General features: G+C 33.5%; 4 protein-coding genes and 1 non-coding gene across 12 annotated transcripts; 2 read left to right on the top strand and 3 right to left on the bottom strand.

Annotated features, from left to right (window-relative positions):
* Window positions 1–4,515: 4,515 nt before the first annotated feature.
* Window positions 4,516–8,610, bottom strand: LOC123204083. 6 transcript variants are annotated; one of them, XR_006499440.1, is made up of 3 exons: window positions 6,945–8,198; window positions 6,331–6,446; window positions 4,516–4,635 (listed from the first exon to the last, which is right to left on the bottom strand). XR_006499440.1 is itself a non-coding variant. In XM_044620632.1 (3 exons), the coding sequence occupies exons 1-3, from the start codon at window positions 8,072–8,074 to the stop codon at window positions 6,434–6,436; spliced, it is 357 nt and encodes a 118-aa protein (XP_044476567.1). In that variant the 5' UTR covers window positions 8,075–8,193; the 3' UTR covers window positions 6,168–6,433. The 6 variants fall into 6 exon arrangements, 1 of the variants encoding a protein (XP_044476567.1); XM_044620632.1 differs by lacking the exon at window positions 4,516–4,635 and having other exon boundaries at window positions 6,168–6,446; window positions 7,650–7,765; window positions 7,847–8,193; XR_006499441.1 differs by lacking the exon at window positions 4,516–4,635 and having other exon boundaries at window positions 6,168–6,446; window positions 6,945–7,102; window positions 7,650–8,196.
* TRNAL-CAA lies at window positions 8,235–8,318 on the top strand. The gene has a single exon. It is a non-coding gene; the product is annotated as a tRNA-Leu (tRNA).
* A 362-nt stretch (window positions 8,611–8,972) lies between the features above and the next one.
* On the bottom strand, window positions 8,973–11,003 carry LOC123199706. The gene is made up of 2 exons (XM_044614759.1): window positions 10,331–11,003; window positions 8,973–10,073 (listed from the first exon to the last, which is right to left on the bottom strand). The coding sequence occupies exons 1-2, from the start codon at window positions 10,657–10,659 to the stop codon at window positions 9,419–9,421; spliced, it is 984 nt and encodes a 327-aa protein (XP_044470694.1). The 5' UTR covers window positions 10,660–11,003; the 3' UTR covers window positions 8,973–9,418.
* A 246-nt stretch (window positions 11,004–11,249) lies between these two features.
* LOC123197569 (kinesin-like protein KIN-14U) lies at window positions 11,250–15,165 on the bottom strand. The gene is made up of 10 exons (XM_044611891.1): window positions 14,527–15,165; window positions 14,266–14,349; window positions 14,022–14,180; window positions 13,820–13,926; window positions 13,538–13,722; window positions 13,273–13,437; window positions 12,966–13,184; window positions 12,778–12,815; window positions 12,340–12,467; window positions 11,250–12,252 (listed from the first exon to the last, which is right to left on the bottom strand). Exons 1-10 carry the CDS (start codon window positions 14,756–14,758, stop codon window positions 11,641–11,643), a joined length of 1,929 nt encoding a protein of 642 aa, XP_044467826.1. The 5' UTR covers window positions 14,759–15,165; the 3' UTR covers window positions 11,250–11,640.
* Window positions 15,166–18,798: 3,633 nt separating this feature from the next.
* Window positions 18,799–26,731, top strand: LOC123209117 (WD repeat-containing protein 48-like). 3 transcript variants are annotated; one of them, XM_044626887.1, is made up of 19 exons: window positions 18,799–18,982; window positions 19,774–19,880; window positions 20,387–20,545; window positions 20,687–20,752; window positions 20,849–20,938; window positions 21,099–21,404; window positions 21,496–21,593; window positions 21,884–21,919; window positions 21,990–22,110; window positions 22,220–22,456; window positions 22,826–22,921; window positions 23,003–23,068; window positions 23,182–23,220; window positions 23,330–23,464; window positions 23,846–24,207; window positions 24,780–24,873; window positions 25,503–25,688; window positions 25,989–26,110; window positions 26,283–26,731. In XM_044626887.1, exons 2-18 carry the CDS (start codon window positions 19,782–19,784, stop codon window positions 26,085–26,087), a joined length of 2,289 nt encoding a protein of 762 aa, XP_044482822.1. In that variant the 5' UTR covers window positions 18,799–18,982; window positions 19,774–19,781; the 3' UTR covers window positions 26,088–26,110; window positions 26,283–26,731. The 3 variants fall into 3 exon arrangements, with proteins under 3 accessions (XP_044482822.1, XP_044482820.1, XP_044482819.1); XM_044626885.1 differs by lacking the exon at window positions 18,799–18,982 and adding an exon at window positions 19,323–19,664; XM_044626884.1 differs by lacking the exon at window positions 18,799–18,982 and adding an exon at window positions 19,414–19,664 and having other exon boundaries at window positions 26,278–26,731.
* The last annotated feature ends 466 nt before the right edge of the window (window positions 26,732–27,197 follow it).

Here is a 27,197-nt window from a genome sequence, read left to right as displayed (position 1 = left end):
AAATAGTCAAACATTTAATAAAAAAGTCAAACAAAATTTAGTTTACATAAAAAAACAACAAAGTATGTTGTTTTAGACATTTTCTCAGCATGTTGGCTTCTTCAATCTAGCATTCATAAGTTATATCAATCCTGCCGATGCAACATTCAGACTAGGAGGAGAAGCGAAAAAATACAGAAAACTGAGCTTTGCCATGTTTGGAATACAGAGAAGTAAGCTAGCTGTTTATAGTTTGAAAGAGGCATTGACAGAGACTTAACACTCTGATTGTCATATTATTAATAGGAAGTTGAGGCATACATATAAAACACATTTGTGACATTAATGGGCAGAGATTTCTTTGGATGGATATGGCAGAAAATCATAACTAATAGTCCCCATGTCAGCTACTGTCAGTAATGTCTTCATCAAATCCATCCCAATATATCTGTGTCAGATAGGCTTATTTAAACTTCTTATTACACAAAGTACTGCATTTAATAAGGAGATATTCTGTTGATGCATGATCAACAGTTGTAGACACAGAAACATTGCTTAGGGACGCCGGGTGCGGTGAATAAATCACATATCCCTTCGCCATTGTGACGCTTTGTACAGTCATCCCTGCATCGATCTTCACCGCGGCAATCCCAGGCGTCGTTGCACTTTTTTGCTTCAGCCATGGGCACCAGAGTTTCATCTGCAAAGTTAAGTCATTGTAAACGCATTATTGTCTGTTCTTTTCTTTTTCATTAGAGTAAACTATGTGCACCCAATTTTGAGATATGATTTGAGGTGACTATATATTTAAAAATAATAATAAAAACAGCTACATTACATAATAAAGAAGTAAAAACCAGTTGGCTTAAAACAGAAGAGATTCATGAAGAAGTAATAAGCTTAAGTAAATAGGAGAAATGAACAGGGATGTACCACAGGTGAGGCTGATGAGGAAAAGCAAGAAGATGATTGCAGAAAGCTTTGCCATAGTTAGGATTATACAAATGGTTAATTCTGTAAATGCTGGTTCAGTGAGTGCCTGTATTTATAGGAGTAAAATTGTCCAGAAAAGTCTATTCAAAGCAAATGGTAGAATTCCTTTTGGAAAGGTTGATAATTGTAGTTTTATAATAATAGCAAGTAAATGAATGTTGAAGTATAAGTGGAAAGAACTAATGACACTATTTAAGCATAAATGGAAAGATGTTTTGTCTTATTAATCAGAAACGGATTTTTTTGTTAATACACAAATGGATACACGTATAAATGTGTCATCATGTGATATGTTTTAGTATAAATAGAAAGCTATTTAAAATTGTCCAAAAAAATCTATTCAAGCAAATGGTAGGATTCTTTTTGGAAAGGTTGATAATTGTAGTTTTATACTATTGGTAAGTAAATGAATGTTTAAGTATAAGTGAAAAGAACTAATGACACTGTTTAAGCTTAAATGGAAAGTTGTTTTGTCTCATTAACTAGAAATATATTTTTTTGTTAATACGCAAATGGGTATACGTATAAATGTGTCATCATGCAATATGTTTAAGTATAAATAGAAAGTTGTTTAAAATTATCCAAAAAAGTCTGTTCAAGCAAATGATAGGATTCCTTTGGAAAAGTTGATAATTGTAGTTTTATACTATTAGTAAGAAAATGAATGTTTAAGTATAAGTGGAAAGAACTAATGACACTATTTAAGCTTAAATGGAAAGTTGTTTTGTCTCATTAACTGTAAACAGAATTTTTTGTTAATATATAAATGAATACACGTATGAATGTGTCATCATGTGATATGTTTAAGTATAAATAGAAAGCTATTTTTAACAACTTTCTATTTATGCTTAAACATATCACATGATGACATATTTATACTAAGGGTGTTCAAAACCGGTTAACCGAACCGCTTTGCCAATATTTTGAACCAAACCGAATTTTCGGTTTGGAAAAAATCATGAACCAAAACTGAATCGATTTAAAGATTAACCGATTTTAAACCGAACCGAAATTTCAGTTAACCGATTTTTGAGCCGAATTTTAAAAAATTACCATATTTTATTATTTTTTTCTAATTTTTTGGAAATATATTCAATTTTTTACTCAATTTTTTAAAAACCGGTTTGGCCCGGTTAACCGGTTTCAAAATTAGGCAAACCAGTAACCGAATTGAAAATTCGATTTATATATATTTTTGAACCGGTATCCTAACCGATTTTTCAAATAACCTATTTTTCGGTTCGATTTTCGGTTTAAAAATAGGTTCGATTCGGTTACTGGATAATTTTGAACACCCCTAATTTATACGTGTATTCATTTGTGTATTAACAAATAAATTTGTTTCTCATTAACAACTTTTTATTTATACTTAAACATATCACATGATGACACATTTATATGTGTACCCATTTGTGTATTAACAAAGAAATTTGTTTTTCATTTATAGAGGCTAAAAGACTTATTCCTATCCAAGGTTTGTTGAATTCTCAAATTAATATCCATTAAATATTGAAAAGTCAAACTGTCATTTGTGGACTATTAAAATTAACAAAATTCCTTAGTTTTACGGGTAAAATCGTTATTTAACCATTAATATTAAAAAATGCAAAAGTTTATATCAATTTCCCCTCTTAGTTTAAAAAACTAACAATTTCTCTTAGAATTAAGTTTTGAAAAATCACATTCCCCTCCTAGCTTTCATTTTCAACCCATCCTTCTTCGACAATTGGAATCTAATTGTAACCTTTTTTTCTATGCTATTGACGGTCTCCCTCCTAGCACAATCTCTCCTAGATCCACCATTGATGAAGACGCTAAAAAAGGAGGAGGTCTAGAGAAGAGAGAGAGGAGGGAGAAGGGCGAGTCCAATCATTAGAGAGAGAAAATGCCAGAGAAATTTCATCAAAAAAATGGAAACCTAACAAGGGGAAAATAAAATTTTTTAAAGTTTAATTATAAGAGAAATTTGTTAGCTTTTTAAATCATGAGAGAAAAATGAAATAAAGTATTTTTAATATATTACTGATTAAATAATAATTTTACCTTTGAAATTAACTAATTCTGTTAATTTTAATACCACAAATGAAACTTTGACATTTCAATGTTTAGCGAATACCAATTTGGGAATTCAACAAACCTTGGGTGGGAATAAGTCCTCTACATATATAAAACACTTTTAATACACAAATAGACACACTTATGAATGCATCTTCATGTGATAAAACATAGACTCTCTCTCACACACACACACATATATAAGCAATGTTATACAGACACTTTTAAAACACAAATATATATGTGTGTGTGTGTGTGTATGTTATCATATAATTTAGTGTTATTTTATAATTAATTCAAAATCAACAAATATATTATGACATATTTATGTGTGTATTTATTTATGTACCAAAAATATATACACATAGTTTAATTATATATACACACACACTTGCATCTTAAATATAGGATATGTATAGTTCAATTTGATTCGATTTAAACAAATTTTCAAACCAGACTAAAAAAACCGGTTTAACAAAATCTCAAGTCAAATATATCAAATATATATATATATATATATATATATATGTATATATATATATATATATATATATAACAATTTACAATTTGATTCAATTTAAAAACTGTTCAAACTATAACTCAAATCAGAGTTCTTTTTTTTTGAATTTTCTAATCCAAACCAAATTGCTTTTTAACCCAAATCAAACTAATCTATGAATTTCAAACGGCTCATTTGGGTTTTATAGTTTGAACTTGTTTTTTTTTTAATAAGAAATTTTAAGTAATTTGGACGAAAAAAAGGGATGTACCACAAGTGAAGCTGATTAGGAAAAGCAAGAGGACGATAGCTGAAGCTTCGCCATATTTAGAATTATGCAAATGGTTAATTCTGTACATGCTGGTTCAGTGAGTGCCTGTATTTATAGGAGTAGAAATGTCCATAAAGTCAATTCAAGTAAATTAATGGTGGGATTCCTTCTGGAAGGTTAATAATTGTAGTTTTGTATTACCAAAGTAAATCAGAATGTTTAAAGCATAAGTGGGAAGTAGATTTGTGTCATTAATGAGAAGCATGTTTAACAATTTATTTAAACTCCAAACTGAGATAGAGTGTTTTTGGTTTGGTTTGGTTCGATGAAGAAAAATTTTCAAACTAAATTTAAAAAAAACCGGTTTGACAAAATCTCAAACCGAACCAATCTATTTTGTTCATGAAGATCTTGTAATCTCTTAAATGTTAATCATGGTATCTTAGGAATCAGGATAAATTCCAAACATGTATAATCTGCAAACTGCATAGCAACATTATTTTACAGAATGACTGAGTTTAATGTTACAACAGACACAGCTACTACATTCATAACTTGTATCAATACATCAAACCATATAGAAACATAATTCACAAGAAAGTTGGTTATTTAGCTAGATTAATATATATAATTAAGTAGATGTTGATGAAGACTTGAGATGATTATCAACACTTGTAGGCACAAAAGCATTGTTTAGGAACACCAGGTGCAGTATATAAATCACAGAGCCCCGTGCCATTGTAACGGTTTTTACAGTCATTCCAGCAACGTGTGCCGCCTTTACAGTTCCACACCTTGTTGCAGTCTTTTGCATCTGCCACAGGCACCAATATCTCATCTGCAAATTTAAAATCACCATTAAAGACTGGCTCAATGAATTGAAAAGGTCGATATGCTAAACACATGATAATTAACAAAGCATAGAAACACAGAAGAAATCATTCCAAGTAGAACTAAAAAGAACATCAGAGTTATACATATACCACCTGTGAAGACAATGAGAACAAGCAATAAGAAGCATATACCAGAAAGTTTAGCCATATTTTAATAGTACTACTATAGTTTTTATATGCTATGATCTGATCTGTTCTGTGGCTTTATATAGCAGTGGAAGAACCTTCCCATGATAATTTATGTTTTCTTTTTTGTTCTTAATTGCATAAAAGAAGAGAATGTATATGCCATGCTCTATGATGCAGAATTTAGGCAGTTTTACATAATGGCCATATTAAACTAATGATGTTAATCAATTTTATTCTTGGTTGGAGACTTTGGAGTCAATTTAGAAAAATATATTACTTCTTTATAGACGAATAGTCTGGTAAAGGTTTAGATATGGAGATCTTTAATCTTTTAGAAAAGAAACTTGCAGAACCCTATCCAACTTAGATATGTTTAAAATATTTTATTAGACCTGCAATGAGAAAACACAAAACAATTTCTCAAGCTCTCCACTTTCTATTTTACCTGGCTTGGGTTATGTTTTTCCGGGTAGCTTAAATGTTAAGGTACAGAACATAAATTCTTTGGAAATAATTTCCAACAAAACGATTCTATCACTATGAGTATAGGATGTTAAATTACTCCTGAAAGTCAAGTCTCCAAAGTGGCATAACCACTACAACTAAACATATTTAATCACGCAGAAAGTGCATGGCAAGATATTGAGTATTGGAGTGATATAACCCTTGAGAAAAACTCATTTCAAAAGTTAGCTATTGAGATTGAAAAACCCACTAGAAGACTTGATGATAACTTTGATATTAAATTATATGAATCTTCAGAGAACCACACTTCAAAATTTAGTTATTAAAATTAGAGAGCCCACAACCATATAAATGTTATACTAGAAGCTCATAATTTATAATGTTAGATTCAAGTCTTATACTTTGTATTTTGGAGCATAACATGGAGATTCATGTTTATCTCAATTGTCAAGGTACATCTGTAATGGGGATGAGACAACAAAATTTCTTTGTGAAAGTCTTTGGTTCGCCGAAAGAATGCACAATTAACAATATGGAGCACTCACTTGTTGATTAACAGGTGGGTATCTTGGTGACGGGACTGCTCAGGAAGTAACCCGAGTTAAGAAAGAACAAGCTCACCTACTCAGCATTTTCACTAACTTGACATATCTTTGAGAATTAAGCATATATTTTGGTTGGAAACATCAAGAATGCATTTTTTTTCTGCACTTCTGAAAGTTCAGCTAAAAATCAAATTTTCATCACCTAGTTTCATTTACCCCTTTATCAAAAAAATTGGCTACTTCAGTAGTTTTCATATGATCGGGTAAGGTGTATAGATTTGCATAGCTTTGTACACAGAATATATGATTTTGCAGATTGACATAAAGATTAGAAGAGATTAAAATAGTAATTCCATTTTGGCTTTATTCATTCTATAATAGCAATATTCCATCAGAATCTAATCATCAGAAAATGCTATAAAAACAAGGAGCTTTTGGTTTTTTGAGTTTTTCTTGCATTTACAGAAGATAGTAGATCCAAAATCAGAGTAGCAAAATTACTGTTAATATCTCTTCTTGGAACCACAAGGACAGAGCGCATATCTACTGATCCACCCACTCTTAGACAAATTGGACCTGGCAACATCTAGTGGAGTTGACCCCATCATCTTTTGAATCTACAAGAATGCAAATTACAGTAAATAAAATTTCCAATATTCTGCTCTAGAAAGAATTCCTAAAAAAATTGAGAACCATTATTTTAATTTATGCAGAGATTTTAGCAATTAATAAACAAGTTCAGACCATTAAATGCCATAACATAAACCATAAACCACTTCATACCCACAAATAAGGTAAAAGCATTAAAGTAGTTGTATGAACATTGAACAAGACAAAATAAAAAACCAACTACTGCACACAGCAAATCATTTAACAGGTTCATCTTCACATAAGGATCATTACAATAGATCTAGGATTTGCTATACATGTTGATAGACGGCCTAGATAAGGCTTCAAAACATATTTTTAACAGAGATAAAACTTCAAATAATTAATAGAGTGAGGCATCTTTGGAATCAATTGAACCATCCATGCCAGAAAATATTTCTTGAATCCATTATCAGGAAGCCAATTTTACAAATATAGGAACCCAAGCGAAGTGCAAGCTATGGTACCTCAGCCTTGCTCTTGGGCATTGGTTTCCCTTCTGCCTTTAAATTCTCTACATTCTTTAGCCCATGTAAGATTAGCAAGGGCATTCTCAGATCAGTTATTGTGCATTACACTGCTTCACAGCTTTTGACTGCTTTGGATTTTCTACAAACCAAGAAACCTAAACCCATAATTAGGACACTCAACCATATGCAATAAGTGTATCTATGCATGTCACATTTAGAAAAAGACACAGAAAATTGACAAACCAGGATTCAAATTCACTATCCATACCACAATGCCAAGTTTCTAACATGGATATCCACAGCTTATGATATGCAACACCAAACGTGCGAAAATTGCTAGGTAAAATTATAATCGAAAGAGAATTCTGACGTTCTGTAGCACAAAATGTGGGCAGTGTATGTGAGGCAGTATGGAAGCTGGTATACTAGGAGGGAATGTGTTCAGATTTCGCCACATAAGACATTGCTAAATTGATTTTGATGTGTCAAATTTGTTACAACCAGGGTTGTTATTCAATACAACTTCTCAGTTCAATATTAAAGTTAGTTTGGTGTGAGTTATTACAACTTCTTATTACCATTGCATTTCTGCTTAATCATATTTGTAATAGACTACATAGTGGTATTGACTCTAACTCCAAAATACACAATGACTGAGTACAATATGTATTTTACGGTAAATAAATCATTTAAAAAAAAAACCTCTCCTTTGGGATCAAATCACCGAGATACCGAAGAATGGCTTCCTGTTTCTCAAAGGCATTAGCAAACGTGGCTTCACTGCTTCTACCCAATATGTAATTCTTAGAAGTACCCAACTTTCTTGCATTATTTAACCCATCAGCAAACTCAACAAACAAAATCAATAAACTTTCACAACAAAACTATCATAAGTTCACCTTTTTTTCTCTAAGATAAGTCAAAGAATGACGGGAATTTACGAAGGAGAGAGAAAGACTGAGAGGTGATATTGGGGTCTTCTGAGGATGACTTCTTCCCGGTGAAGACGCCTTTGACGGTGTCTTTCCATGAGATTTTAAGTGGCAACGTGACAAAGACTGAACGTTGCTGTGATAGAATTTGGTGAGGTTTTGATAAATGTGTCTCAAGATTCGTGAGAAGTGCATTGTGAAGTTTTAGGTTTGGAGATGAAGATGGTCATCAGGTTCACTTTCCGTAGGGTGTTTTAAGGGGCTTCATTCAGCCTTTCAGGTTAGTACGAGATGACCATCTTGAAACTCTTCTATTTAATTAATGATGGATTCAAAACTTATTAAACAGTAAAGAGTCAGGATGGCCGAGTGGTCTAAGGCGCCAGACTCAAGTTCTGGTCTTCGAAAGAGGGCGTGGGTTCAAATCCCACTTCTGACAGACGAATGTTTTTGGGCTTTTTAACTAACATATTTTTGAAAATGGGTGTGCAGAAAGTGTTTTAGGATAATTCGCCTCAATTACTTACGACTACAAATGTTTTGGTAATGGCTTTACAGAAACTGTCTGGGGGTATTTAGCCTCAATTCCCTCGCACAAATATTTGAAAATGGCTTTACAGAGTGTTTTTGGTAATGGGTATTCAGCCTAAGCCACTTACAAATGTTTGAAAAAGATTCTACAGAGTGCCATTGGGGTTTTTTTTAACAATAAGAACACTGTTGAGGTACTTTTATAGTGAACGCTCACCAAATACTTCATTCTAAGTGGCTTCTGTCCACTTGAAATAGACACAAAACGATATTCCAGTGAGTCGCTGACTCTTTTACTGTGCTTTAAATGAAGGCTACAGAGCCAGGATTTAAAACACAAAGACTTGAGCAGCACGTCAAGCCACCCAGGTCGAGGTTCTGGTCATTCAAGTTATCACAGAAGGAAATATCAACACTAGCACATAACAAAACTTTGATTCTAGAATCCTCTCAGCATCACATTCCAGTAATGCTAAAGCTCTTCAACTGGTTTCTGAACAAAGAGGAATGTTAATGCACAAAAACCAAAAATATCATGACCATTCAAGACAAGATATTCAAGTTTTCTCCAAGTGCAATGAAAAATATATTCACATTATGATTTCGTCCTACTTTACAGTGTTTGCTCAAAAGAAATTTTGTTGTGCTACCAGCATTTCGAATGCAAAACTACATAATTTGACAGTCATAAATAACATGAACCTCTCCCACCTTAGCAATTCGGTATTGAATCTTGAAAGTTCTAAGTTACACAAGATCCTTTTCAATGAAAAGTACAAAGAATATCACGAGTTGCACACAAATTGATGACCACTTTGATAAAAATCTTTGATATCATCAACTCTTACACACCCCATCTATCAACAGCTCATAAGTTAACCTTCCAAAACACTGGGGGAATTATCAGAAGCAACGCAACACTTGTGGAGAGGCAGCTTAAGCTATAACTTCACCTGTTAATTCAGTATTACAACGAATTAAACCCAAAATGGCAGTGCCGAAGAAACCCTAAGCCTTGGACCGCCTAAACTCAAACCAGATCTCATAGTGATTAAAAAGCAAGCTATCATGTGTATGCTTCACAACATATTCAAGTCCCAAGCTTCTAAGCCTCTTCGTGCACTCCTCCCCTCCTAATCTAGAACAAAACTTTATGTTATGCGACACAAAGATTCGCCCATCATAAGGTTTCAACTTATTCGCTAACCTCTCCAGTCCAACCCACACAAGTTTGTCAGGCATGTGGAGAAACACAGCACTAGCATATATCAAATCATACACAACTCTTGAACCAAACTTGGTAAAATCCATATCCTCGCCTCGCACAATCAAAGGCCTCTTATTTAAAAGACCTTGAGAAGGAAGTTCATATCTGAACGCAGCCATCAAAGAGAGCTCATCCCTCTCAAGGCAATGAAAGTGCTCTGGACTTAGATACCGAATAAAATGCAGGCCAACTCGAAGTGTGCCACATCCAATCTCAAGAACAAGTGAATTGGGTGTCAAGTGACTTGACTCAGCAAGGAACTCAAACACATCTCGCCCACCCGCCCAGGGCTCCCCATAGTTGCTGTGATGCTCCTCCACAAGGAGCTCACCTGGGCACGGGAGGGCTGTGTGGTTGTACGCTTCAGGCTCTTCATAATGTGATATGCCTTTGAATCTGAAACACAATCACACAAATCACTTCACAATCATACCAAAAGGACTAAATTTATAATTGCTATGCTGGCGAGCAAATAGGATATAGAAAACTTCTGTTTCACTAAAATGAACTAAAAAGCTTTCAATTTAAGCATTTATATACTAAAAAATTCAAAATATATATATTTCTTTAAATCTAAGGAAAACTGTAATCAATTAACTAAAAATTAAATTACAAATTAGTAAAAAAATCTAGTCCATAAAACTGAGACTCACTGGATGAGATCTTCAAGTTGCTGAGCTCTAGTGCGAGGATTGATACCTTTCCTCAACACATTATCTTGCATATGAAGTCCATTTCGAGAGATCTGATCCTTCACCCACTCAATATCGTCTTTCGTCGGCGATATCCGATCTCCAGAGCCATAATCCGTCGGCGGCACGTCAGAGGAAGAAGAAACAGCGGCGTTTGAGGCGGCGGAGATAGGGCAGTTGCAAGTTGAGAGAGAGGAGAGAAGGAAGAACAAGAAGATGGCCGCGACGGAAAGCGTGAGAATGAGAACCGGTACGGTTATTACAATTCCCTTCTGTTGCGTTAACGCCATTTTTGTATGCCTAGTTAGAGCTCTGGTTTGGTTTCGATCGGAGGAGAAGCGAGGTGACCCGTTGATGAATTTGAAGGATGATTATCTGTTTCGACTGAGCTTGCTGGTGTCGTCAGTCGTATCGCGCTGGGCTGGACTCGAGGGGGGTTTTGTATTTTTTTTTTTAAATTAATTTTGTGTCGTTGGCGAGCATCGTTTGATTGGTTCCTTCTCTTTTTTTTTTTTTTTTTTCGATGAGATCAAAGAGTGGAGAGAGGATTCTACTAGATCCGAGCTTGAATTAGAAATATATCCGATCCGAATCAGTTTGGCTGAAATTTATTATTCAGCTCAAATAAGAGAGATTCAATTCAATATTTTATATTGAGATTGATTTGATAATTTATCATTGATAGTTTATTTTATTATTGATAATATTTATCTTTTTATAATATTATTTATTTTATCAATAATTTTTTAATAATTCTTTTAAATTATTTATTATAGATTCAAAGTAAAATCATTTTTCTCTTATATTGAACTCTTGATGGAATTAAATAAACCTTTGATGGAATGTTGGCTAACAAGTGATTAATATGAAAGATGAAAGCTACAGAACAGCCTCTAGTACATGAATACATGTACTCATCTCACCAGAAGACCGAAATCTTCAAGAACTTTTACTAATAACTGGTTACAAAAACCCTTTTGGTTACAACAGCAGCAACATGTTAATGAAGTGTTAACAGTCACAAATTTTACCTAAACAAACCATTGTTTTCTAATGGGATCATGTAAACAAGCCAAAACCATAATTTACAGATCCCAACATGCCTAAGAAAATCAACCCTTTATCATCACAAACTTGAATATAAACTCCTAAAACTCCACCATATCAAAGCATGAACAATTAATCCCCAACCCCAAGTGAAAGCAAGAAAAAACAATGCAAGACAAAGAAAACTAACACCACACCTTTCGGCAAGCAAAATTGTTTCGCCATTAGGTAAAATCAGACATCCTTCTTCGGTGGTGACTGAGTTTAACTCTTAAGTTTGGATCTGAAGAAGTGACCATCTTGCTTCGAGGCATGGAAGTTGTCTTCGAATCCAAGATAGTGCTTCTTGGACTCTCTGTGGCTTGGGCATTTGTTTCTGTGTGTCTTGGTTTTTTGTTTGAACTGCGTAAGATTACTTTTAAACGAGAATCCATTAAGCTAAGAGATTGAGAACCTGAGAATAGTGCTGAACTTCTTGACATGGTTCTCAAACTTCTTGACTTTGTACCAATGTCCCTTTCTGCTGCACTTTGTCTTTGTCGACTTGCTACAGTAGACGTCATGAACCGAGGGAGAGAATTGCCTGTATTTCTTCTGATGATTTTATCAGATACTTTCAGGGTTGCAACTGCTTCCTTGAGATTTTCTTTAGGACTCAAAGGGGTCACATCTTCAGCTTCAAGAGGCTGATAAGTGGTTGACAAAAGCTTTTTCTTTTCACTCAGTAGGAACTCAACCCCTTGAATTTGATTCCTGACTTTCTGACATTCAACATCAGCTTCTCGCATCTCCTCCTCAAGCTGTGCCATTTTTTTCTCCCTTAGCTTTTTCAAGTCCTGTAAACAATGAAAAGGTATCAAAATTCATTGCAAATTTTAAATGCATAGCATACCAACTATTACGATGAAATTCAAGATTGGTACCTCTGGTAGCTCTCTGTTAGACTCTATCCCTCTTGCTCGCTTTGCAAAGCTCAAGGAGCAAATTGTCTCACCCACATCTTCTTCACAAGGGCTTACATGAACTAGCATCAACACCTTTGAACCATCACCTACAGAAAAATTGGATTGAGAAGCATTACCAAATATTGAAATGGCTTCACAGTATCGTAATGCGAGATTATTTCCACAGTGTTTACTTTAGTATTGTAATGAGAAAGAGTACAAATCCACAGTGACGATGAAGCCAACACTATAGAAACAAAAAAGAGAAATATTTCATATAGATCCATGTAAACTCCTTTCAAATGCAATCTAATGTTGATGGATAATCCTTTATTTTGCAGTGTCAAAATACAAATAATTCAGGGTTTGTCACAAAAGTAGAGTTCACAGCCAAAAGGAAAAAGAATGAGCTGTTACCCAAGGAGTCTTTGAGAATCTGAGTTAACTTGCTATTTCTGCAACCAAAGAAATTAAAGTTGAATTAGAAAACAAGCAATAACTAAAGAGAGTTTCCCCAACAGCTTACCTAACTTGTAAACTCATCCCACTTCGTCTTGTTTAGAAAAGGGAAGGGATATGAAAGCTAATACCAACTAAGAACTTACCTGTAAGGAACGTGGCCTCTCTTTCTTCTTAAAGCTGCAATAACATCAGCCAATGCAGAAAGAGAGAGATTAATAGCTCTGCCCTCATCGAGTGTTTGCCCTGTGGCTCCTGTTTTTAGAACTCGCTCACTGCCTCCAAGATCAACCAACCAAATTTTGCTTACTTCTTGTTTAGCTTCCAAAGCTTCCCAATGGCGGAAAATGGTGATCCTCGTTAAGCTAGATATATGAACTAAACAGATAAAGTAATTATCAAAACAAATAATTCATTGACAAAATTCAAAATCGAACTTGACCTGAAACCCACCAGTGTGACCTGCTGGATGCCTCATTAACATTAGTCCATGACGTTGATCTAACTCGCCTTCCCTTGTTGTACCAACATCGGGCTTTTGCAAAATCTGGGATGGGCACCTCTGTCAGGCCTTCTACTTCTACCATTCCCTTTGAATCTGTTTGAATGTTGAGATTGCTGCAGTAAAGTTACCCGAATCACCTTAAGCAAATTTAGTGCACCTTCATTTGACTTCAAAAACCTCTAATTGAAGGGGGCATTGAGGGAAAAAAATTACCATTTTGTAACAGTTTCATATGCTTTACACACTGGTTTTGGAGCTAGTAGGTCTCTGAGGTTACCCATGTAAACCTCCAACATGCTCATCGAAAAACTAACAGAAGTTGTATTATCAAAAGAGGCTTGACGAAAAAGCTCTTCAAGAGCTCGAGGAACAATTCCAAGCTGGTCACCGGTGCCATCCTGTAAATCACCATGCCCCAGCAGATTATATGCAAAATAATTGAAGTTTCAACCATATGAATTCAAGAACAGCACCATCTAAATTTTAAGCACTGACCATTGTATATGTCTTTCCAGTACCAGTCTGACCATAAGCCAATACACATACATTGTGCCCATCAAGTGCAGATCTAAGAATCGGTTCAACCTCAACAAAAACATCCTCTACAGAGATTTAAGCAGAATAAGGTCTCTTAGAGAGCCAGATACATAAAACATATGCAATTAAAACTGGAATGAAGCACATGAAAGATGCTAACCTTGACTAGCTTCTTGATTAAACACCTTATCAAAGCTGAATTCTTTCTTGATTCCAGCTGATCTAATGGCAATCTTCTCCAACCCTATCAATATAGGTTCACGGATTCTTCTATCTGGCAACTGAAACGATCTGACTCGACAAAATACTCTAATACTACCTGCAAATTAAAATCAATTTTTAAGACAAGGACTAAGAAAAAGTTAAAGTCTCAGGCATAATTAAACCAACAACAATCGTAGTACCTTTAATGTCCAAAATCTGGTTCAGTGCTTCTCTTCTCTTCTCATCCAACGACCTCTTCTTCAACCTTAATTGTGAGATTTCTCCTACACAATCAATTCAATAGAAATTATATTTCATTTAATAATAGAAGCCATATTTATTATTAGCAACATGTCAAAATTTGTTGCAACTTCATAATTGAACTGACATTTTGCATTGCTTAGATAAAGACAATGACCTATGGACCACATTTTCCTGCAAATGGTAGGTAAAAAATCTACCTTCAAGATTGGATATTGATCTTTCAAGCTCGTTCTTTTGATGCTCAGGAACAACATTGACATCAGTGTAAATGGAAGGAAGGGGTGGCGAAGAATCAGACACATCAGAAACAGGTGGCAACCCAACAAGAGAATCAGGGTTTGATCCCATTGGAGATGACTTCAACTGCAATGACCCATTTGGATCCTCTAAATGCAAAGAGATCTGCTCTTCCTCAGTTGAAATGAACATTCAGAAGCTAATAAAAGTAACTCCAACTCACCCCTTTCAAAGAACAAAATGTTGACACAAAGCAAACACCAAACACTCTCCCAAATTAGAATATGAAGCTGGCAGCAAGCTATTGCTTCTTCCGTTCAACAGAACCGCATAAATATAGAACCTTAAAAGAAGAACATTAACAACAACAGAGATGTAGTAAAAATGAAGCTACAAGCAAAGATCATTGAACAGTAACAGGAACATAAAACAAAGAAAAATACTAGAAAAACATGTAGACTTTTTATGAGGATCAAGAAGTCAAAAAGGAGTAAAGATAATTCAAAAACCCTATAAAGATTTTGGAAACCTAGAAGAGAAGAGGAGAGGAGAGGAGAGGAGAGGAGAGGAAACAATATGGGTTGGAAATAGTTTCAATGATTGAACACTCTTTGGACTCTGATTATTAGGAGGTGAAAGCTGATGTACACAATTGATTGCTTTCGTATATTCGTTTCATACTTTTTTAATCCCTAAAGTTTTGTAAAAGTACAATCAGATCCCGTAAACTCTAAATGTGACAACTAAATCCATATTAGCCCTCCACTACTTGATTTTTTTAACTAGAAATTCCATCCAAATTAGTTAGATGGGTGAATTTAGAGTATAATAATCTGATTCATAACTACTTTATCCGATAAAATAGGGGTTTTATAAGCCTTGTATATGTTTGAATTTAAATTTTTTCTTTGAAAGTTTAATTATTCTATCATTTTTATTAACTTTGATTTAATTTAATAATTTTTTATTTATAGTCTAAAATACCAATATCCAAATACTTTTTTCTTTTTTCTTATAATTAACAATAGTTAGTGTTTAAAGTATTATTAATTTATTAATTTTTTATTTTCTTATAATTAACATAATCATTATAAATTTTTAACATCACAGCCATTTGCTAGTCAGTTGACATTTTTTTTTTATATAATTCTAATGTTTTTCTACGAAAACAAGATTTGGATTATTCTTACCAAGAAAAAAAAAAGATTTGGATTATTTTAGACTTGTTAAAAAAATATATAAAACAGTCATTAACTGATGAGGGTTAGGTGTTACCTCCAGATTTTGTCCGATCGTTTATACGCTAAAGATCAGGGACTACAACGTACTTAACCAATACTTTCATTCGATAATTAAATAAAATAGCAAGATTCCCATAAAATGGTTGGTCCAGATCTAAAGTTGGACTGCAAAGTTCAATTTTTTTCAGAGGGAGCGGGAGGAGCGGAGGGGCAGAAGTGGATTTAAAAGTTTTGTTCTGTGCTTTTCATGGAATAGCGTAAGTTTTTTTTTTAATTATTATCTGCCTATGTTTTTTAATTTTCTTTTTTTGGGAATAACTTTGACTGGAAGTAAATTGGAACTTTGAACATCTGCACTGCACGTGCACTATACCGAACAGCTTGTTCAACGTGCTTTTGCCTAATTTTTTGGCTCATTTTAATACTTAACAAAAGAATTTTTTTTGTTTACCTGAGAAGAATTTTGTTTCTGAAATAAGATTTTGTAGGGTCATTATAATTGTTTGGTCCAAATGTATTTTTAAATTTTGGTTAGATCCTGAAATATATTATTATATTTAACCGTTATAATAAAATAAAAAATTATTTTTATTAATATTTAATTTTAATATTATAAAATCAAATAATAAAAACTAAATTGAAAGGCATAGACACGAAATCTTTAAAAATCATACCATAATTATGGGAAATTAAATTTAAAATTAAAAAATTGTTCTATATGTATAACAAATACGGGAGGCACGTTGTTTGATGAGACGCTGATGTGGTGAAAATCTATTGGTGAGAGAACAGTTTACAGTGGTCTTGTCTTTTAATTTTTTTTAACGGTTTTACAGGGAATCTGATGACTTGCCGTCAACGGTAAAAACTGTAAGATGGCGGGTGGAGAGCCTTTTTTGGGCCGTTGGATTTTAAAATACAATTGAAGTTTATATTATTTATGGTCCATTGGTTTGCAAAAAGTTAAGAAGTCCAGTGGAACCTTCTTATTCTTAAAGCAATTTCCATCTTCTTTTTTTTTTTAAATAGTACTTTCTTCACTTTTCTTTTTAAATTTCTTTTGATGCATTCCAGAATATTGGTTGGTCATTATCAACCGTCAATTTTCTCATGGTACTTACCGAAATATTCTCTTAGAAAAAAATCTTGACCGTCATTGAAATCGGATTTATCAAAAAATAAAGTTAGTGCCCATGACTAAATGTGATACATGTCTCAATATAATCATGTAATCGTAATAAAAAAAATATATTCCAACTTCTTGTGCTGATGACATAGATTTCGACCAATAGATGAAAACCCTTTTACACAAAAAAAAAGAAAAAACCCACAAAATTTGGATAGATTCTAAAAAAAAAATGATCCAATTAATTCACTAACTATAATAAGAAAATGATGAGTTAATCGATAAATAAGATTATTAATTTAAGGGTAAAATTAATATTTTAAATACTTAAAAGAAAGACTTGTGCAAACAATAAACATGCATCATTATTTAAAATGATGAATTTTAATCTTATTGAAACAGATTTAAAGATTTATCAAATGTTAAACTTTAAGTTATAGACAAATTTCTTTTAAAACCTAGTATCAAAAATCAAATTTAGTGGGTCAAATCTTGAATAACAATAAAATACATTAATATTATGAAAATTTTAAAAGTTTTATCGGTTGTATATATTAAGATAAAAAAAATTAAATTGAAATAGTCTATAACTCTCTCTTTCTCCATTCGTAAATATATTTTAATATGATTGAATTATTTTAAATTATAAATAATTTAAATAAAATATTTTATATTATGTCTTTAAAGAGACAATTTAAACAAATTTAAATAAATGATATATCAAACATACAACTTTACAATATCAGTTTGTCAATAAAGTATATAATATTAGAGAATAAAATTGTATTTTGAATTAAAAAAAATATTGTTAATTAAAAATTATTGAGGTAGAAAATACCTCAACCAATTCATTAAAAAAGAAAATTGAAATCCCTCCAATTCATTTTCAACTTTTTTTTTTTTTCTTATCAACCCATTGACTATAAAGAGAAGTAAAAGAGAGGTGAAAAAAAAGGAAAAAATTAACTATAGTTGGGTTTATTTCTACTATGCTTGCTTATTAGGTGAAATTTCATCACAACTTTTTTACCTCCCCAAGTATAAATCCGCCCACATCTTCAAACCGGCCTTTCGATGTAATTTATGATGCTTTTTTGTTTGACCCTTCAAACTTTCTTACACATTAGAGCTTGATATTTTCCTTTTTTCCAACAAATCTTATCTTCTCATTTAATTTGGTAATTAATGGGATAAGTTACATTAAATCCTTCATACTCTATACTATTTATTTGATTATAATCTTTATTTGCTTCTTAAAAGCTACAAATCCCTTAAAATAAATCATAATTAATCAAAAATAATTGTGTTTTTAAGTTTGTTTCGTGCATGCCCCATGTGGTACCTACCATATGCCATAATGTCAATATTAAAGTTATAAAAATAAATTAAGTTGCCCCAAAAGGGCAAATTATGAATACATAATATTAATTTATCATATTATATATTTTGACAAAATATTATCTATCTGAGATAGATTTAAAAGAAATCAATAAATTCAAGATTCAGTTATATATCTCATACTTATTAAACTAGATAAGTTTAAAATTTGATATTTATATGTAAACTAAGTATTATTAAAAGTAGTAAATTATTGATTTTGTTTTTGTTTTTAATTATTTTTAAAATATCAAAATTTTTTATCATTTAATTCAATAAATATAAGGGAGAAAACCGAAATAATCAATTATAACTCTTAGATCAAGGCTTCAACTACAAATAAAATAAAAACATATGATGAAAAAGTCAGAAATTCAATACATTTATTTTTTTAAAAAGCAAAAACGGCGTCGTTCCCCTGTGCTAAGGACAGATAGATGAGGCCTTTTTATTTATTTTCATTAAATATCATTTTTTCATGATAAGAGAGGCTTTTGACTTTTTACTTTCCCGTTCAGTTCTTCAATCTGTTTTTATTTTCATTTTCATTTTTTTTTTTTTTTTGTAGTCTTCAATCTCTTTTCTTTCTCCCCCACACAAGCGTATCAGTACATATCAATTTATAGGGTTTATATTTGAATTTTGTTCCTCGATTGACATATCACGACACTGGTAAGCTTTTTATTTTTAATTTCTTTGTTTAATTTGTTTGTATTGTTGGTATTATTTTTTGAATGACTGAATTTTCAGCGATCATTCAATATATTGCTCTCACTTGATTTCATTGCCTCGCATTAGGTTCGTTAATTCCTTTCGTTTTCTCACTAATTTTAGGGTTTCGATTTGCAGTTTCCTCAATCATGTTGATGACGATAATAGTGGCTATCATGGTTGTCGTTTCATTTTTTTTTAGTGACAAATTAAGTGGGATTTTAGATGGTTACTGATTGACGTCTCTCACTACATCTTCTGGTTATTTATTTATTTTTATGTAACGATTATTCTACTGGGCATTTTGGTCAACATGGCTTCAATCTGTTTTAGCATGTTTTGTTTTCTTGCTTAGGGTTTTCATTTGGATTTAGCTTATGAAGTTAGCGTGAAAGGACTGAAAGATAAAGAATCCGTATTCTTAATCACTGCACGGGGATGCATTTGTTGCTGATTCCAGACTGTTTCTGTACTGAAACAAAATTGTGGTTATAAATGAAAGATTAAAGTTAAACTGCCAGTAGTGCCATTGGCAGTATGATTTAACAATTCATTGATGTTGATCGTCTTTATGGTGGAAGTAAATATAGGATGACACATGACCTTATAATTTATATGTTTGTTACCATCATGGTTATGATGGGTATGTTGTTCTAGTGATAAACCATAAATATTGATTCTTAATTTTCTCAGCTGAAATGAATTTTTATGTGATTGGTTATTGACATATTTTTTATTTATTTTTGTTTAAGGAATTGCGATGCACCGGGTGGGTAGTGCGAGTAACAACACCAATTCTACTCGGCCCCGTAAAGAGAGGAGGTTGACATATGTGATAAATGATGCTGATCACACGAAGGTGAAGTGATTTTTTTATTAATTTTGAAGTTTATTGTTTTCTCTTTTGCCAGATTGCCATTTTGTGAGACACACCTCCATCTCTGTATAGTTAAGATATTGATGCTATATTCATTTTTACTAAGGATTAATTTTGAGCATCATTAAGTTGAGTACTTACTAAAATTCTGAGTTTATTAATTAATGATGTATTCACTATAAAACTCTAACATCACGTTGTTGTTGGTCAATAAGAAAGTAAATTTTTTGAGCAGTTTTTTTAATCAAGTTGAGTTATGTTTTTATTTTTATTTTTTGCTTTTTATTCTTATGCTGGGAAGATAACTGGAAGTTCAATTATGAGACCCATCCATATTTTGAAATCAGTCATATTCATGTGTCATGCTTATTGTTTATTATAGTTGTTGCCTTCTTCTCAACCTTGAGCTTCTTTGTCTTTACTGGAAAGAGGTTGTAATTGACCTTATAGATCCTTATGTTGATATGTTGGGAATGTTCATCTTCCAGCATTGTGCTGGCATAAACTGTTTGGCTGTATCAAAGGCATCGGCAACTGATGGCTGCGATTACCTATTCACGGGAAGCCGAGATGGCACATTAAAGAGATGGACACTGGCTGAAGATGCTGCTAGCTGCTCTGCTACTTTGGAGTCACATGTTGATTGGGTACCCTTTTTTGATTATTACTATTTAGTTCTAATTCTTCATTATGCATGATAAGTCAGGGTTTTGGTTGATGCTTATTAATTTGAATGCATAAACTGCTAGCCCTCCTTTAACACGTGCTGAATGTCTGTGGTTGTGCAGGTTAATGATGCTGTACTTGCAGGTGATAATACACTTGTTTCCTGCTCTTCAGATACTACCCTCAAGGTTTGTTGATATTCATAAATTTTGATGCTCTTGTAGTCTGCCATCTTTGTAATTTTTTTTGATTAGTTTGTTGTGTTTTGGGTTGAGATATTCCAGACATGGAATTGCTTTTCTGATGGAACTTGTACCAGGACTCTGCGTCAGCACTCTGACTATGTTACTTGTCTCGCAGCGGCAGAAAAAAATGTAATGTCTATGTCGAATTTCGTGGGTATTATTAACTTCTTTGATGAAAGGTTCCTGTCAGTGAAATCTTGCTGTATAAGCTTTAATTCAATTTATTTGCAAAAATTGCTAATTTATCAAAGCCATTTTCCTGATCCTATTTTAGTATCGTGCATTTTAGAGCAATATTGTTGCTTCTGGTGGTCTTGGTGGGGAGGTTTTCATATGGGATATTGAAGCTACAGCTACTCCACTTTCAAAACCAAGTGATGCAATGGAAGAAGATTGTTCAAATGGTGTCAATGGTTTTGGGAATTCTTTACCAATAACAAGTTTGCGAACTATTAGTTCGAGCAACAGCATTTCTGTGCACACAAGTCAGTCACATGGATATGTACCTGTTGCTGCAAAAGGCCATAAGGAGTCTGTCTATGCGTTGGCTATGAATGATAGTGGAACTCTTCTTGTCTCTGGTGGAACTGAGAAGGTATAGTTAATTATAATTTTCATTTTTGCATTCTGATGTTGTCATGTTTGTAAGTGAGATAAATTTTATCTAGTTTTCATGCTTCCTCTAGGTTGTTCGTGTTTGGGACCCAAGAACTGGTTCGAAGACTATGAAGCTAAGAGGGCATACGGATAACATTAGAGCTCTGCTTCTAGATTCTACTGGCAGGTTGGCTGCATAGAGTCATTGGCTACATGATATCTGTTTTACTTGGATAGTGGTCTGGTCTGAATTTCATTGTAATTTGATCATATTTGTCTCAAATTCATCAAGTATCTTCAAAGAGCTGATAATATACTTCATATGCATGTTGTTACATGAGAGGGGGGTTGCTGATGGGCAATGCTGCTTAATGTTAGAATTTTTTTGTATTGCTCTTGAAATAAGATTATAGGTTATTGTTTAATGGGTTTTGTTTGATAATTGAGTTTCTATTTATTTGCTTTTCATTCTTGCAGGTTTTGCTTATCGGGATCCTCTGACTCTATGATCAGGTAGGTTGTCATTTTTGTTGCTTTATTTGCATAAGAAATTTTCTTTAATTGATGTGGATTATGTCCATAGGTTATGGGATCTTGGTCAACAGCGATGTGTGCATTCTTATGCTGTGCATACAGATTCTGTTTGGGCACTTGCAAGCACCCCAACATTTAATCATGTTTATAGTGGTGGGAGAGACCTCTCTGTAAGTGTCTTTATTTGTAAAAAGACATTATAAAAGCAAATCTTCCCTCATGTTTTTTAATCAGTTTCTAGTGTATAGCTTTGGTACTCAATTGTGCATTTTTCCTCAGTTATACTTGACAGACTTGGCAACAAGAGAGTCTCTTCTGCTTTGCACAGGGGAACACCCCATTCTGCAATTAGCATTGCATGATGATAATATATGGGCTGCAACGACTGATTCATCGGTTCATAGGTGGCCGGCTGAAGGACGTAATCCTCAACAAGTCTTTCAAAGAGGTGGTTCATTCTTAGCTGGAAATTTGTCATTTTCAAGGGCAAGGGTTTCCTTGGAAGGATCTACCCTGGTAAGTAATTGTATACTTGTCTGTTAATTGTGCAATTGTTGCTGTTGCATGTTGTCATTTCTTGTGTTCCCAGTAGAAATCCCAGTTTTGAAGTTGTACGTCCCATGGATTTTCCATCACTGATGGTGCATTTTTGGGTTGATAGCTGAGGATTAATTGGACTCAGGGATAGTTTTAGTGTCTCAAATGGTTATTGTGTTGATTGATAGTTGATTCATAAACATCTGTTTTTTCATATTCAATCCACCTTAAGTGCTGGCTGAATTGCTTTTCCTCTCAATATTCAGTTTTTGCTTGGATGAGAATTTCTTATGATTATTATGTAACACACTTTGATTATTGGGTACTGTTGGTTTGAACTTTTCATAGGTTCCTGTTTATAAAGAACCAACTTTTACAATTCCTGGAACCCCAGGAATAGTGCAGCATGAAATTTTAAACAACCGAAGGCATGTCTTGACTAAGGTGAATATTGTATATTCAATTAAAAGTCTAGCTGTGGCATTTAGGTTTTTCTCTAACTGATATGTTGTGCCTATTTGATAGGATACTGCTGGTTCAGTAAAGCTATGGGAAATCACCCGAGGCATTGTGGTTGAGGACTATGGAAAGGTAACCAGGAGATTTTCTTCTTATTTTTCCGTTATTTTCTTTTGTCTCACTAGAACTATCTGATTGTTGGTATGTGGTATTGCTGCTACATTGATGTGTGATAATTTTTGTAGGTATCGTTTGAGGAGAAAAAGGAACAGTTATTTGAGATGGTATGTTTAGTATGTTGCTTTTATGGTGCAATGTGTTTTCCTGGGAAATTATCTCATAGTTTTTTAAGTATATGTTGAATCTTACTGTTGATTTCCCTTTGTGCTCCAGGTAAGCATTCCTGCATGGTTCACTGTGGATACCAGGCTCGGAAGTTTGTCCATTCATTTAGACACACCACAATGCTTCTCTGCAGAGATGTATTCAGCAGACCTTCAAATTGCTGGAAAACCTGAGGATGATAAGGTAAACATCTATCTTGTTGACAATGGCTTCAGGCAATACACAAACAACAATAAATATACTTGTTTTTAATCAAATTTATTGTAATAATAAGGGGGTATACTGTATCTCCTTTAGATTTGTCAATGAACAAAGGTCAACACCACATTTTTGATGTCGTGCGTAACCAATTTTGTAGAGGAGTGTACAGCTACTAAATAAACTTAAAAAAAAAGTGTAGTGTCAACTTCCAATAGTTCCTGAACTTACTAGAATCTCCCCCTTAATATTGGAATGAGTTAGATTTGATAATTTTAATCGAATAGATTTTTCAGTTATCTTGAATGTTTGTAATATATTTAGAGTTTGAAGTGGTCTTGTTTCATTGACTTGTGCAATCCACAGGTTAATCTGGCTCGTGAAACACTTAAAGGTTTATTGGTTCATTGGCTGGCCAAAAGAAGGCACAAAGTGGGTTCACAAGCTTCTGCTAATGGGGATGTTTTGTCTGGCAAGGATATCACTACTAGAAGCTTTACCCATTCAAGAATTGAGGTGGATGTTAATGCTGAAAATGATTCCATGGTCTATCCTCCATTTGAATTTTCAACCATTTCCCCGCCATCAATAATTACTGAGGGTTCTCAAGGAGGTCCATGGAGAAAAAAAATTACCGACTTAGATGGAACTGAAGATGATAAGGACTTCCCTTATTGGTGTCTTGATTGTGTTTTGAATAATCGCTTGCCTCCCAGAGAAAATACCAAGTAATTTTTTGTGCTTGTTGTTTGTTATTCACTCATTCATATTCATCTGGAAAATTATGATAAAGTTTGGTCCTGTGAAATTGTGGTTGCAGTCTTCAAGGGACATTTAGTTTGTTCTCTTTCCTTTTATTCAGCTCAATTGTGATGGGATTGTCAAATTAATTCTTTTTTTGGAGGGTTATGTTGTAAGGACTAGTTTCATGTCCATAATGATTAGATAGTCAGAGATTCCTTACACGTTTGAATTTTTTTATTATAAGGAAACATTGAACTCAATGTAATACTAGTTACTCATACATAGTTGTATAGCTTTCTTTCTGAAGGGCTACTTTGTATTTGCTGTCATGGACTCCTTGTTTGCTTTTGTGACTCTGACAACAACGTGTAAATACAAGTCATAGATGACAACATGCATACTCTTTGTGCCATGAAAGATTTGACTTCTGCTGCTACTAGAAGGAATTAGACTATTAGGATACCTTAGTGACCATGCTATTGTATATTGTTTATCAGCAGTTTATGGTTAAGCATGGTCTTCTGCCTCTAGTAAAAGTTTGTGTTTGATTATTCAGGTGTAGCTTTTACCTGCATCCATGTGAAGGTACAGCTGTGCAGGTCCTGAGCCAGGGGAAACTAAGTGCACCTCGAATATTGAGAATACACAAGGTAAATTAGTTTCAAATTGGGGCATTTACAGTCTAGAAACTTTTATGTGGCTTTCTTGTAAGATAAGTAAGTGCACTTGCTTCGAGTTTTATTTGTTTCTTACTTTCTTCAACACTGCTGCTTCATAAGTATGTGTTATCATTGCATTGTTATCTGAGAAAATATGCTACTTACTCTTTTTTCATTTAATATTTAAAAGAATTGTGTTAATTTTGTTCTTAAACCTATTATGGCAATCGTTGTGGATGAGCTGGTCTATTTTGGCTATAACATAATTATTTCTTTTTCCCCTGATATTATCTCTCCCAACATGTGATATTCTATGGAGGAACTTAAGTAGAAATGACGCAGAATGGTATTCTCCAGGAAGCAGAGAGGCTGCTTGGCTACGTGTAATAATTCCAAGCATGTAATAAAATGGTTCTACTGCATGTGAAGCTTGAACAAGTTCTTATTTATATCATAATTGTTAATATTCTACTATTAGGTTTTGGAGTATTCTTTAACTTGAAGGATTATCAAATAAAATAATGCCCTGATTTGTTAAGTTATTTGTCTATTCCCTTGTACCATCATGTTATTTTTACTGGGACCATGACCATCTTGGCTTTACTGCTATGTTAATGTAGGTTGTTAATTATGTCGTGGAGAAGATGGTTTTTGACAAACCATCAGATGGTGTAAATTCTGATGGAAAATTTCCTGGTCTTGCTGGAGGTCCATTACAGCATTCAGCAGTGGGAGATTCGTTCCAATCTGGTTTGAAGCCATGGCAAAAAAATAAACCTTCAATAGAGATCTTGTGCAATAATCAGGCAAGTAAATTATATATTTGATGTTGAATAATTTTAAGCTTTATCAATTTTTTCTTTAGTCCTGGATTTGTGGTGCTGAGGCTTTACTTAAGATAGCAATACATTAAGTAAAATGAGAAAGAAGCTTGCAACTGGATACAGTTCTCCTAGTCCTGTATATCCGTAGGCTGAGAAATCATTGTTTTAGCTTAAACTGCTGCTGTTCTTAATGTCATATTTATGCTATCCATTGTCGTTTTATCTATATGACTAGTTGTTTCTCTTTCAATGAAGATTAAACCATTTTAGCCACATTTCCAGGTATTATCTTCAGAGATGAGTTTAGCTACTGTGAGGGCATATGTATGGAAGAAACCTGAGGACTTGGTTCTTAATTACAGAGTTATCCAGGGAAAGTGACTCCATATGATTGAAAGATGAAGGTGTGTGTATTTCAGTTTCTATTGGATTCTTGAGTCCACCCAACCAATTCAAAGACAATTTTGCATATTCAGTTGGTTTCAAAGTTTGCTAATTTGACTGTGCTGAGTTCATGCTAATTTCATATTAGGTTGCCATGTTTAATGTTTGTGCTATTGATAATTGTCAGTGCAGGCTCGATTATTCATATGACAGAGGCCTTATGCTGGTGTAAAATGCTGGGTTATTTAAATGATTCTTCTGGTTGCCTTTGATGATCTGAAGTGATCTAGTGAGTGGCTCCTTGTAAATTTGGTAAAAACGAAATGATTGCTGAGTCTAGGGGCATTACTGGAACCTGCCAAGATCCGGTCATTCATTTTCCTAGTTAGGCGGGGTGATATTGTGAAAATTTTTTAATTTTTGTCTGGATGACATGCAAGCTTTTGATGGACTTGGCAAAGTTGTTATACAGTGAATATGCATGTGGGAATAGATTGGAGAAAAAAATTCTAGGATAGCAATAATACTTTCCTGAGGATCATCATATTAGAGCGATGATGATGAAAGCTTGTAGATTTGCATTGTGGAATACGATGCCGGGTCATGGGAACCCTGTTAATCATGGTTTATATTCTTATTCATTTTTTTCCCCAGTAGTTTTTTTTTTTTTTGGGCAATAAGACTCATATCATTTGTGTTGAATTAGTCCATTTACATATTTATAATCATATATAAATATCTAAATTTTTTCCGTAGTGGTATTGATTGCAATAAGATCCAGTGATGGTTGGAAAATATGAAGCTCTCGCTTTAATGTAATATGAAAGGGAAATTATTTTGTTCTGAAAATAATGGTAAGGGAAGTGTATGATTTGTAGTTTCTCATAGAAAGGGCTAATGACAATCTGGTCCCTGAGTGAGTATGTCTTTGGTAACTTTTGGTACCTGAGGATTGCTAGTGACAGGGACCAAAAAATTACAAAAACTTTTACAAAAGTGTTACTTAAGCTGAACCTAATGGATGAAATTGTCATTTTATTTTAACATGACTTAATTGGATCATAAAGACAACCATGACAATTGAGTCTTTACTACTCTTCAAGCTTG

This window comes from Mangifera indica, chromosome 2 (assembly GCF_011075055.1).
Source record: "Mangifera indica cultivar Alphonso chromosome 2, CATAS_Mindica_2.1, whole genome shotgun sequence".
Classification (NCBI taxonomy): Eukaryota; Viridiplantae; Streptophyta; class Magnoliopsida; order Sapindales; family Anacardiaceae; genus Mangifera; species Mangifera indica.
The sequence above is the reverse complement of the archived record's forward strand: the minus strand, read 5'-3'. Positions and strand labels throughout refer to the sequence as shown.

Excerpts from the sequence above, each read along its gene's own strand:
- LOC123199706 (XM_044614759.1), bottom strand. The coding sequence starts at position 10,659 with ATGGCGTTAACGCAACAGAAGGGAATTGTAATAACCGTACCGGTTCTC. Across the intron at positions 10,074-10,330 it reads CAACTTGAAGATCTCATCCA|ATTCAAAGGCATATCACATT; the intron begins GTGAGTCTCAGT and ends ATTGTGTTTCAG.
- LOC123197569 (XM_044611891.1), bottom strand. The coding sequence starts at position 14,758 with ATGTTCATTTCAACTGAGGAAGAGCAGATCTCTTTGCATTTAGAGGAT. Across the intron at positions 14,350-14,526 it reads ATCAATATCCAATCTTGAAG|GAGAAATCTCACAATTAAGG; the intron begins GTAGATTTTTTA and ends TTGATTGTGTAG. Across the intron at positions 12,253-12,339 it reads CTAACAGAGAGCTACCAGAG|GACTTGAAAAAGCTAAGGGA; the intron begins GTACCAATCTTG and ends CATTGTTTACAG.
- LOC123204083 (XM_044620632.1), bottom strand. The coding sequence starts at position 8,074 with ATGCACTTCTCACGAATCTTGAGACACATTTATCAAAACCTCACCAAA. Across the intron at positions 7,766-7,846 it reads CTTATCTTAGAGAAAAAAAG|TTGGGTACTTCTAAGAATTA; the intron begins GTGAACTTATGA and ends AATGCAAGAAAG.
- LOC123209117 (XM_044626885.1), top strand. The coding sequence starts at position 19,613 with ATGACACATGACCTTATAATTTATATGTTTGTTACCATCATGGTTATG. Across the intron at positions 20,753-20,848 it reads CTTCAGATACTACCCTCAAG|ACATGGAATTGCTTTTCTGA; the intron begins GTTTGTTGATAT and ends GAGATATTCCAG. Across the intron at positions 23,221-23,329 it reads AGGAACAGTTATTTGAGATG|GTAAGCATTCCTGCATGGTT; the intron begins GTATGTTTAGTA and ends TTTGTGCTCCAG.